The sequence below is a fragment of the Suricata suricatta genome, chromosome 5 (assembly GCF_006229205.1).
Source record: "Suricata suricatta isolate VVHF042 chromosome 5, meerkat_22Aug2017_6uvM2_HiC, whole genome shotgun sequence".
Classification (NCBI taxonomy): Eukaryota; Metazoa; Chordata; class Mammalia; order Carnivora; family Herpestidae; genus Suricata; species Suricata suricatta.
In genome coordinates, this window is record NC_043704.1 from 58,561,990 (window position 1) to 58,575,446 (window position 13,457).

Sequence of the window (13,457 nt, forward strand, 5' to 3'; positions counted from 1 at the left end):
GAGACAGACACTTCATAGTAATGTAAGAGTCAATCTCTCAAGAAAAAGGACAATTCTAAATATGTTTAAACTTAATAGTAGAATTTCAAAATACATGAAACAAAAACAAGAGGTTTAGGACAGCAGTTGACAAATCCACAACTGAAGCCTCAGTTGAGAACCCCTGGCATAGACAATAGATCACCGGAGTAGAAGAGAAAGCACATAGGTAGAAAATAAGTGCAGTCTTTATGCATGAAAATAAAGACTAAGATATCATTGGACTTTGTATGTCCCGAGCACTAGGAAGGTCATGTTGGGTCTGCTCAGTTACCAGATTTGGAATATATTTAGTAGACATTGGGAGAGTCATTGAATGGTTTGTGAACAAGGCATTTACTTCAACTTTCTGAGAATTGCTATGGTCTGAACATTTGTGTCCCTCCAAATTCATAAGTTAATACCCTCACTGCAAAGGTAATGATATTAATAGGTGGGGCTTTTGGAAGGTAATTAGATCAGGAGGGTGAAGCCCCATGAATGAGAGTAATGCCTTACTAGAGAGACCTAAGAGAGATCCTACAGCCTTTTCCACCACATAGGGATACAATGGGTAGTCTGCACCCTGATCTTTCTTCCAGCTTCCAGAACTGTAAGAAAGAAATGTTCATTGTTTATAAGCCACCCAGTTTATGGGATTTTGTTATAGTGGCTTCACTACACCAAAACAAAGGTGTTTCATATAAGATAACAATCTTATCCCCATTAAATTGTACATATTCAACAGTAGGAGGTGACAGATAGACCTTCTGTCTCAGTAAACCACTTAAATAGAGAAGTGAAAATGATAAGAGTTGTGTTTTTAAGCCTGAACAGGAAATAAAATCAATCTGATTGATGTATTTGGTTTAGGCTGCTCTAGGAGCCTAGCCAGAGTCTTCTACTGAGTTCTTCACATTAACATCTATCCGAATATTCAGCTGTGGACGGTAGAAGAAGGCAGCTTCGTGGATATAAACTGCCATCCACCTGTATCTGTAGTGTTCCTGCTGGGGCTCCTGGGGGAAAGGAATGGCTTCGCCTGAATGGCTAACTATGTCAGAGGGATGTTCAGGTGAAGGACTGGACCTCAGACAAACCTTAATGCCTCAACTTAAAGGAGGAGCTTCCGAAATTGGTCTTGGTTCCACCTGATAGAAATGTCTTGGGGTTGCTTTATACACCAAGTTGCTTATATACAGTGAGTGGGTATGGGGATAAGTGACAGACTTCAAGAAGTCAGGCCGCAGAGGGTACCAGGAAGGTGTTTAGTCTACTTCTGATTTACAGCTCCACCAACAGCAGATTCCTTCTCCATCTTTGTAGATATCTCATTTCTGCATGAGCAGAAGCTCTACAGCTGTATGCCACTGTTCGGCTATTTGGGGACCTGAGAGGCAGGAAGACTATTACATTCTTTAATGTGTAATGTAACCATCTCTGGGTAATTTATAAGCCAACAAAAAACATTCAGTGCTCTTGGGGCACCTGAGTGGCTCAGTGAAGTGGCTGACTTCAGCTCAGGTCATGATCTCATGGTTAGTGGATTCAAGCCCCACATCAGGCTTTATGCTGACAGCTCCTAGCTGCAGCCTGCTTCAGATTCTGTCTCCCTCTCTCTCTGCCCCTCCCCCATGTGTGCTCTGTCTGTCTCTAAAATAAACATTAAAAAAAATTTTAAAGCATTCAGCGTTCTTTTAGTAGTTGTTTTCTCTTTTCTCTTTTGCACTGTGTCTTCCTAGTTTTTTGACATCAATTTAGATTTGTTTCTATGGCAGCTAAATTATTTCTTTCAATATTTTTTTCCAGTAAGGTCAATGAGTGGTATAGTTTTTTATTGCATCTATATAGGGTATATTTCTCTTGACACATAGATAGATGGTAACTTAGCATTCTTGGATAACTTGGTTTTTTTCCCTCCAGAATGATGCAGGTACTGTTTTATTTGGTTCTGACACTGAACATTATGGAGACAAAGTCTGTTGTAAATACAATTTTTTTCCATGTTAGGTAACTTGTTTTTCTTTTTTCTGACTAGACAGTTACAGAGATTATTTTTATATCCTTGAAATTCTGAATTGCAAAAAGTATATATCCAAAGGTGTACCTTCCTTGACTCTTCTCTATTTCTGAAATCTCAACTAAAGTATATTTTTCTTCATGGATTGCTCCTCCATTTTCTTTATCTTTTGGCTAATAATATTCAGCTTTTTCTTTTTCTTTGAGTTATGGATAATTAGTTCTATTTTTTTTTAGAGACATAGAGAGAGAGAATGGATAGGGGAGGGCAGTGGGAGAAGGAGAGAGAATCATAAGCAGTCTCCACACCCAGCACTGAGCTCAGTTTGGGGCTTGAGGGTGAGATCAAGAGTTGGATGCTTAACCAACTGAACCAACCAGGTGCTCCATTTTCACATTCTTTTTTTTTTTTTTTAAATTCATTGATGTGGCAATCCTGGTCACTGCCTTTGATTTTTATTTTTTTATTCTTCTTAAATTTCAAGTTGATCTTTTATAGAAGTAAAACATTCACAAAGGGGGCAGGAGTAAAAATGATAAGTACAAAGATTTTTTTTACTTTGAATTCAATTTATGCAATCAGCACCCTTTCAGAACAAGAGACAGAACATGGCCAGCACACCAGAAGCTAATGCTTTCTCCAAGCCATGTCTCTGTTCTCCAAAGAAACTATCCTGACCCCTAACACTATATATTAGCTTTAATACTTTTGAATTTGACATAAATAGAATCACACCGTATATAAATTTAAGTTTAATGGCAAAAATTGTAAAAGGTCTGAGATTTTGCCTTACTTGCAAGCTGACAAGGTTAACTTGCAAGGTCACAGTTTCATGGGTGCTGGGAGAAGACATGAGATCCCTGGACCAGAGGAAAGGATGTTTTCATTCACAGAGCAGCAAACAACATGAGCATCAGTATATTTGTGTCCATTCCCCTTGTCCCTTAAGTCCCACAAGGATGATGCAGATGTGCCCAAATGGATGCCTGCACAAACAGTGGATTGCAGGACAGGAACTCCAACTTAAGTGACCTGATCTTTTAACTGGATAATAAGCATGCTTACCCTTTGCTCTGGAGGCAGACATTATCTCTCTCTTCTAAGGCTGTTTGCTATGCAAATATCCTGAAATAAAGGACTTTGAGAAAGAATTAGAAAGATCTACTTCTTTTTATCAAAACTAGATTATCTCCCATGAGAGAAAAAGCTTCAGAAAGTTTCCTTTTGAAAGCTCTGTTGACTGAGAAAAAGCTCAATGCACTAAGAAAATGGTCACAACAAACAAAACTGACTGATATGAATTTAAATTCTACCTTTTCCCAAGTGGTCTTTTTGGCTCTGCTGTGCTACACAGCCTGAGACACAGGTCCTAGAGCATTGGAGGGCCCCCTGGATTTTTGGGTCCCAGAGGAATAGAAGCATTAAGCTGTGGTCTCAGAGGCCTGGACATATGTGGGTCTGATTCAGCATTCAAAGCAGTCAAACCCCAAAGACCCAAATCACAGTAGGACATTTGAAAGTCATCTCTTTTTAAAAGTCTGATTTGTATTTTGTAAAAAATTTTAAAGACTCAGTTGGTTGAGCATCAGACTCTTGATTTCAGCTCAGGTCATGATTCCAGCATCATGGGATCAAACCTTGTGTCAAGCTTCACACTGAGCATGGAGCCTGCTTCAGATTCTCTCTCCTTCTCCCTTTGCCCTTCTCCCCTACTAGCATTCTAAACAAAAACAAAATTTAACTTGTTACTTAATTGATTCTACTGCTGCTCTTGTTGAATTGTGACAGAATTATATTTCATAAAAATATTGTTTTTGAACATAGTTAATTTAAATGTCATCCTTGTGAATGTTTCTTTTTCATTGCATCTGCTAGAATGTAATAATATTTGTATTATATTTTGATTGGATTAACAGGTCCACTGATACGTAAACATAATTTCAATATGACACAGCCATATAGAGGCATTTGAAACAGTGAAAATCGTTCATCTAGGCTGTGAGTTATTGTAAGAAATCTGTAAAGGGATCTAAATATGCACTTCAACAAATTTTGATCAGCATTAAAAATAAAACAAAAAGAAACTTTAAAAACAAATATTACACCACCCCCAAACCTATTAGTATTTTTATTAGCTTATTAATTGCATTCATAAATTAAATTAAGAGGGTTGACATTTTAGAATTTCATTTCTTGTTTTATAATTTTGATTTAATCTTTTTAATTTTATTTCTGATATTCTTTGCTGTTTAAATTGGTTTCTAGGGGAGAGGGCAAGATGGCAGAAAAGTAGGGAGTTCCATAACTCCCCCCTGCATCTATCAAACAAAGAAGGGCTGAAGCCAAAAGACACTGAACCACAAGAGTCTGGGAGGAAAACAGACAGAGTCCACTAAGAAGCCTCATAGGTGCATGATTGAGAACTGGAGAAGATAAAAACATAGAGATACAGAATCACGGTGGGAAGGGAGCCCCCTCTGCAGAGAGACAAAGGGAAAAATGTGGTCCAAACTGCTCTTAACAACTGTCCCTAGAGAAAGGGAACCCCCCCAACCCCCCACCCCCGGCTCAGGAAGGAGAGGGATCTTATCATCCCATCTCTAACCACAGGGCATTCAGAGAGAGATACTCTCTCTAACTGTGGAGGCTTCTTTGGGCTGTGTGCTCTGGGCCCAAAAATTCCCTCCGGTACAGACTGTATGCAAAGGACTCAATAGGCATCAGGAGAAACTGCGCTCCTACTTGATCCCCAGCTAGGAAGGGCCTGGCCTGGGATTCCGGGGTTACCTTTCAGTTACCATTACTGCACATGGAATAAGAGCTGAAAACGAGGCTGTGGGCGGGGCATAGAGCAATGCCCACCTTGGCTACACCAAGGGCACAGTAAGATCCGACCCAAAAGAGTGACTACAAAACTTGGTTTGAGAAGGGACTGGGGGGGCCGCCATTTTTCTCCCCACAACCACCAAGGTGGGGCCTCAGGGAGCAGCCCCAGAGACCCACAGTGCAGGCGAGATCTGCCTACACTAAACCACACTCATCTGCCTTGCCTAGCTGCTTTGTTACCAGAGCTGGATGGATGCTGTGGAAACAGACGGCCCAGCCCCTCCCCCCCAAAGCCAGCACTGATGTATTGCTGTGATTAACTCTAGATCAATTCTTGCAATTCAGATATATCTCCCTTATCTCATTCTTATCTTTCCCCTCCCCTGGAGTGGGTATTCTGGTTATAGGTTTGCTTAAACAGTCATATTTAATTCATTCTCTCTCTCTTTTTTACTTTTTAAATGTTTTATTTATTTTTGATACAGAGAGAAACAGGGCATGAGCAGGGAGGGGTGGAGAGAGAGGGAGACACAGAATCAGAAGCAGGCTCCAAGCTCTGAGCTGTCAGCACAGAGCCCAACGCCGGGATTGAACCCACTAACATGAGATCATCACCTGAGCCAAAGTCCAATGCTTAATTGACTGAGCCACTCAGGCGCCCCTAATTCACTCTCTTGAAATATATTCTACACCTCCGTCAATAATTTCCTTTTTCTCTGAAATAATCAGACTATATAATTTCTCAGGGTAACATTATCCAGGTTAAAGTTCAATTTTTCTTTCTTCCCACCCCAGTCACTTCTCTTTGTATATGCTCTTCCATCAGCACTGCCTCTACCCTGCTCTTTATTTATAACCAGGATCTCTGGCATTCTGCTTTTAAACTGCCCTTTCTCTTTTTTTCCTCTCCCTTTTGGTTTTCCTGTGTTTTTTCATTTGTTTGTACATTTGTGTGCTGTTGTTCCCTATTTGTTTGTCTGTCTGCTTTCTGTTCCAGGGCTACCTCAAGAAACAAGCCAAAGTACACATGGTGGAGAGTCCCAAATATCACTACAAGTAGGGAAATAAAATAACCAAAGGCACAACAAGAGAGACCAAGGGAAACCATTGAAAGAACACTTCCTGAACAGACAGATCCTGGACAGTCAATGAGCCTCCTTTAATATAGCAATACTCACAGGTGCAGAGCACATAACAGTTCTTTTTAAACTGACAAGAGACAGAAAACTAGCCAAAATGATGAAACAAAAACACTCTCCTCTAAAGAAATTCCAGGAAGTAGTCACAGCTACAGAATTGTTCAAAACAGATATAAGCAACATAACTGAGCAAGAATTCAGGACAACTGTCATAAAATTAAGTTCTGGGCTAGAAAAAGGCATGGAAGACATCAGAAAAGGCTTGCTACAAAGACTATGCACCTTACAATAGTTCTGATCAATGAAAAAATGCTATAAAAAGGTGCATAATAAAATGGAGGTGACCACTGCACAAATTGAGGAGGCAGGGAAAAGAATAGATGAATTAGAAGCCACAATTATAGAAAAAGAGGAAACTGAGAAAAAGAGAGATAAATTGTTCCAAGAACACGAAAGGAGAATTTGAGAACTGAGTGATACAATCAAAGGGAACAAAATCCATACCATAGGAGTTCCTGAAGAAGAAAGAGAGAAAGGGGATGAAGGGATACTGGAAAAATTATAGTCAAGAACTTCCCCAATCGGGGGAAGGAAACAGATACTGAAATCCAAGAGGCACAGAGAACCATCTCAGATGTAACTTGAATTGGTCTTCTGCATGATATATCAGAATGAAACTAGCAAAATATAAGGTTAAAGAGAAATCTGAAAGCAGCTACGGATAAAAGGGCAAAGGGAAACCTATCAAAGTAGTTGCAAACCTATCTACTGAAAGTTGGCAGGCTACAAAGGTATGGCAGGAATCTTCAATGTGATGAACAGGAAAAATATGCCAAGAAACCTTTATCCAGCAAGCCTGTCTTTCAGAATAGAAGGAGTGATAAAGGTTTTTCCCAAATAAACAACAATTGAAGGAATTCATTACCACTAAACCAGCCCTACCAGAAATCCTAAGAGGAACTCTATCAGGGAAATGTTACTACGAACACAAGGTACGAGAGACACCACTACAAATATGAATCCTACAGAGAACACAATGACTCTAAACCCATATATTTCAATCATAACACTGAATGTAAATGGACTAAATGCTCAAACCATATGACTTAGGGTAGCAGAATGGATAGAAAATAAAATCCATCTATGTGCTGTCTACAAGAAATTTATTTAAAACCTGAGGACACCTTGAGATTCAACATAAGGGGATGGAGAAATATTTATCTTGTGACTGGAAGTTAAAAGAAAGCCAGAGTAGCCATACTTATATCGGACAAACTGGACTTTAAAGGAAAGGCAGGAACAAGAGATGAAGAAGGGCATTATACAATAATTACAGGGTCTATACATCAGGAAAAGCTAACAATTATAAACATCTACACACCAAATTCAGAAGCACCCAAATACATAAAGCATTTAATCACAAACAGAAATTGATAAGAATGTGCTAATTGTGGAGGATTTTAATACTCACTCCACATTCAGCACTGGATAGATCAATTATACAGAAAATCACTAAAGAAACAATGGACCTGAACAACATGTTGGGCCAGATGGATTTGACACATATATTTAGAACTCTACATCTGAGGCTATGGAATTCACTTTCTTCTCAAGTGTGCCTGGTACATTCTCCAATATAGGGCACATACTGGGTCATAAAGCAGCCCTCCATAAATGTAAGCAAATTGAGATCATGCCATGAACACTTTCAGATCACAATGCTATGAAACATGAAATCAATCACAGGAAAAAGTCTGGAAAGCCTCCAAAAACATGGAGGTTAAAGAACACCCTACTAAAGAATGAATGGGCCAATCAGGCAATTACAGATGAAATTTAAAAATATATGAAAACAAATGAAAATGAAAATACAAGAATCCAAACTCGTTGGGATACAGGAAAAACAGTCTTAAGAGGAAAGTTTATTGCAATCCAGGCCTATTTCAACAAACCAGGAAAAGTGCAAATACAAAAATCTAACAGTGCACCTAAAGAAACTAGAAGAAGAGCAGCAAGAGCACCTCAAAACCAGCAGAAAAAGAGAAATAATAAAGATCAGGGCAGAAATAATCAGTATAGAATAAAAAAAAACAATTGAGCAGATCAATGAAACCAAGAGATGATGTTTTGAAAAAATAAAATTGATAAACGTCTAACCAGATTTCTCAAAAAGAAAAGAGAGAACACCCAAATAGACAAAACGGCAAATGAAAATGGATCTATTAAAACCAGTTCCTAGGAAATACAAGTAATTATCAGGGAATGCTATGAAAAATTATATGCCACAAACTGGTCAACCTAGAAGAAGTGGACAAATTCTGAGACACACATGCATTAAAAAAATCTGAACTGACTCATAACCAGTGATGATATTGAATCAGTTATCAAAAATCTCCCGAAAAATAAGAGCCCTGGGCCAGGTGGCTTCCATGGGGAATTCTACCAGACATTTATATCAGACCTAATACCCATTCTTCTCAAGCTATTTGAAAAAATAGAAATAGGAGAACCTCTGTACTCATTCTACAAAGCAAGCATCAATTGATTCCCAAACCAGACAGAAATCTAGCAAAAAAAGAGAAGTACAGGCCAATATGCTTGATGAATACAGATGCAAAAATACTCAACAAGATACTAGCAAATTGAATTCAACAGCATATAAAAAGAATTATCCATCATGATCAAAGATGTTCAAGGGGGATTCATTCCAGGGTACAGGACTGATTCAATATTTGCAAATAAATCAACATGATACATCACATAAACAAAAGAAAAGATTAAAACCATATAATCCAATTGATAAATTCAGATAAAAAATTTGACAAAGTATAGCATCCTTTCTTAATAAAAACCTTCAAGAAAGTAGGGATAGAAGGGACTTACTTAAACATCATGGACAGAACATGCAGAAGAGTGAAGCTAGACCACTTTTTTTTTTTTTACACCATACACAAAAATAAACTCAAAGTGGCTGAAAGACCTGCATGTGAGACAGGAAACCATCAAAACCTTCGAGGAGAAAGTAGGAAAAAACCTCCTTGACTTTAACCGCAGCAATTTCTAACTTGACACATCCCCAAAGGCAAGGGAATCAAGAGCCAAAATGAACTATTGGAACCTCATCAAGATGAAAAGCTGCTGCACTGCAAAGGAAACATCAAGAAAACTAATAGGCACCCCCACAGAATGGGAAAAGATAGTCACAAATGATGTAACAGATAAAGGGCTAGTATCCAAAATCTACAAGGAACTCACCCAAATTCCACACCCAAAAACCAAATAATCCAGTGAAGAAATGGGCAGAACACATGAATAGACACTTTCTCCAAAGAGGACATCCAGATGCCAACAGACACATGAAATGATGCTCAGTGTCACTCATCATCAGGGAAATACAAATCAAAACCACACCGAGATACCAGCTCATGCCAGTCAGAGTGGCTACAATGAACAAATCAGGAGACTATAGATGCTGGCGAGGGTGTGGAGAGACGGGCACCCTCCTACACTGTTGCTGGGAATGTAAACTGGTGCAGCCACTCTGGAAAACAGTGTATAGGTACCTCAAAAAAAACTACTCATAAGACTCCCCTATGACCCAGCAATAGTACTGCTAAGGATTTACCCAAGGGATACAGGAGTGCTGATGCATAAGGGTACATGTACCCCAATGTTCATAGCAGCACATTCAACAATACTCAAATCATGGAAAGAGGCTAAGTGTCCATCAACTGATGAATGGACTAAGAAGATGTAATTTATATATACAAAGGAATACTACATGGCAATGAGAAAGGATGAAATCTGGGCATTCAACACTTGGGACGAGCACTGGGTGTTTACATGGAAACCAACTTGGCAATAAACTATAAAAAAAATTGGTTCTAAATTCTAATAGTTAACTTTTATAAGAAACATATGATTAAACTTTAACTATACATACCATATGCCCTTATAAAGTCCTAATCCTTATGCCTATTATCTCCAATGGAATGCTTCACTAACCAAGAAATCAGCAACTCATTGTCTTTTTTCCACAATCCTATAACAAAAAGTGGCATTTGATTGGTCCTTCAGAACCTTCTCATTTAACATTTCCTACTTTTTGTTCAAAACTATGACATAAGACTGAACTAATGACAATCAGCCTATTATCACATTAACTGTAGAGGCTTTCATTCGATATGTTGAAAATGAATGTGGGCAATCGCAGTGATGGCTATCAAAGGCCTTAACACAGTTAGACAGCTGTTGCTAGACTTCAATTAAATATTTGCCATTTGCAGCATTTGCTATATTATTTAATACCTAGTGGAAACAGGAATTTTATATATAAATTTTATCCAATAATACACATGCACAATATCATTATTGCTGTTATATATAATACACATGCATGCAAATACACATGTAATAATTATATTGCATATAAGTTCCTGAATGTTACATCTATATGTACACATATAACACATATATGCACTCACATATACAAATAATACACATATGCCCTTATAAATATATATACCTGCACATATAATAAAAACCACTAGATAATTATAATTTTAAAAATTAGTATAAAGTTTTTAACTGGGTATTTTTCAGGTTGTCAAATCTTTCAGATAATTCACAAATGAAAAATGAAAGGCACAAAAAGACACGTTTTCCTGACCCTTCATTAGTAAATTTTGCATCCCAAACATGACAAGTACTTGCTAGCACTTTATACTTTTAGGGAATTATATAAGTAATATAACACGTCATTTCCATGACAAGGATTCAAATTTCATCATTAAATTTTCTTCTATTTCAATCGCTTGGCTTTTTTTTTCAAAAATATTTTTAAGTGCATATAGATGAAGTGTTTTATTCTGTCAGTGTTCCATGGCACTTATACTCCTGAACACCCTCATAGGAAGGATTGTACCTAGTTTTAAAAAATGAGTTACATAGTTTCATTTAAGTTCTGAAAATACTGTTTTGTACCCATAAACATAGAACCTGGTCTTTGCCCTTTTATTAGTAACATTATGACTTTCCAATGCCCATCATCTTTAAAAATACACGTGGGTTTACAAAAGATCAGATGGCCTTTGCCCATCGACGTGGTTTACCACAACCAGGTCAACCACATCCCCGTGGGGTATTGTGGTGGCAAATTCTGGGTCAGCCACCAGATTCATACAATAAAGTGTAATTAATAAATCAGTCTTACTAAGCCTGATTCTTAATATTAAGAACATGAACCATATGTTTACTATATATGAATGATGAAAAGACATTATTGCCATTAATTATTACCTAGAAGTTTAATGTTGATACAAATATATGAATACTCAAAACATAATTTCACCATGTCCAATGGTAGATAGGACTCAACATTTTTTGAGAGATGGAATTTTGTGATTTATATATAACAGGGACAACACTTAAAATTACTCCTTAATGATTAAGAATAATAATTTCATATACTATAAGTAACATGCATGTATATATGTGAATATATATACCATGCATACAAGTTTAGACTGGAAGCTGCCATTTACTATTGACATTTTGAGGATTTTATTCACATCAATTTATTGGGAAGATTATATTCTTGTTTAGTAGAGTTATGATACTGTCATGGTTAATTTTATGTGCCAAATCAACAGGGCCCAAGGGTGCTAAGATATTTGGTCAAACATTATTCTGGGTGTTTTGGGAGGGTGGTTTTGAAGAAGGTTAACACTTAGCCTGAGTAAAGACTGGTAGACTTGGAGCTTGCCCTCCTCAGTGAGGGTGGACCTCATCCAATCAGTTGATGGCCAAGTCCTCCCTTAGGTAGGAGGGAATTCTTCCTGAGGATCTTCAGACTGGGACATTGACCTTTTTCCTCCCTTCAGATTCAAACTGAAATGCTGACACTTCCTGGGTGCCGAAGCTGCCACCTTCATACTAGAACTATGGCATTTAGCTCATGCCTCCCAGACTAGAGCGGACCCATCAGTTCTCTTGGATCTCTAGCTGGCTCTGAGACCTACTGGCTCTGTGATTATGCGAGCTTATTCCTTATAATCAACGGTGCTGGAGTTCAGCTCCAGCAGGTCCAGGGTTCCCCGAAGCTGGTGTTGGTGAAAAGGAGGGATGAGAGAAACACAAGATATTTTCTGATCTACAGGCAGGCTTCTCCGCACTGACTCCACACTCAGCTTTATTTATGGTCAAATGTATGGGGAATAGCACAGACGTGGCATTTGCCTTAGACAATGATTTTTGATGATAAAATTCTTTGCTAGGTAACAATTTACCTGAATATAGATTTGTAGAAGATTCATGCATAATCTTTATCAACAGTGATTGATGTAAGGGATTTAATGCTAATCATATGGGGCAGGAAGGTATCCTTAGCATTCAAATATAAGACAATGTTTCTAGCATAGCAAAGGCAAAAGTTAGTTCTTTGTGAGCAGGAGTCAATAGCCTGTTTACTTGAGAAGCATAAGAAAAACAGGATTCTCAAGAAATACAATGGTTGCTTCCATAATCGCAAAAGATGAAGTTCCTATAATAAGTTCCTCCACAAGGTGCAATCAGCATGTATTAGGGCCAGAATAAGGGGACACGTCACTCCGGATACCAATCAACAAGGGGCCTTGTGGGGGGGGGGTTGGTGCTCAGGCAAAAAGAACTGAGTGGGTCATCATCCGATGGAAGGAGACCTTGCAAACCTGCCTTAACTTCACAAGAAGTGTTCTCAACTTGTGAGTCAGAATGGCTCCCGACAACAAATCCATTTAATCCTTTGAGGCATAATAGCATAAACATCAATTTAACTTTGTATTATTCATTATCATCAGTATTTGGATATATTTCTGAATAGAGACTGATGTACTGCTTCACAATGTGAATTTCATGACATTCATTAACATTTGATGTTTAATTATATTTTTCTAATGATGTCCTCAAAGTTACCTTCTTTCATGCACTGTCTGGTGTACATTGGATATGAAAGCTGTGCCTCATTCATGATGTCATGATGTAGGATTTAAACGTCATGTGTTTTTTCAAGTATTGATGAAGGATCAAACTCCACATGTCAGCACTGCAATTTTCTCTTCTCTTTCTCTCTTTCTATGCTGTAGGATAGCTATGGAATTGAGCAAGTTGTGAGTTCCAGCTATAGGGACACATTCTTTACTCTGTAATGTTTCTCCTCAGTATAGTCTGCGATCCTGAGCAGGGTTGAGCAGTCATACAGATTTAACTACATTCTTTACATTTTACGTTTATTCTCCAGTATGAATTCTGTGATGTAGAATGAAGCTTCAGCTCTAATTAACATGCTCTCCAAATTCTGTATATTTGCAACCTCTTCCCTAGTATTCCTTCTCTGATCAGGAGTCAGGGTGTAGCAGTTCTTAGAAGTCTTGCCACATGCTGTCGTATTCAGTGGTTATTCTCCAGTATCAAGTTTC

At 38.1% G+C, this 13,457-nt stretch overlaps 1 protein-coding gene across 1 annotated transcript in view; it reads right to left on the bottom strand.

Annotated features, from left to right (window-relative positions):
* Nucleotides 1-905: 905 nt before the first annotated feature.
* The window catches only part of LOC115291150 (zinc finger protein 664-like), a 17,905-nt gene continuing 5,353 nt past the window's right edge, over nucleotides 906-13,457 (bottom strand). Inside the window, exon 3 of the mRNA XM_029938709.1 lies at nucleotides 906-1,072. Within this exon, the coding sequence (XP_029794569.1) occupies nucleotides 906-1,072 (167 nt within the window). The remainder of the gene's footprint in view (nucleotides 1,073-13,457) is intronic.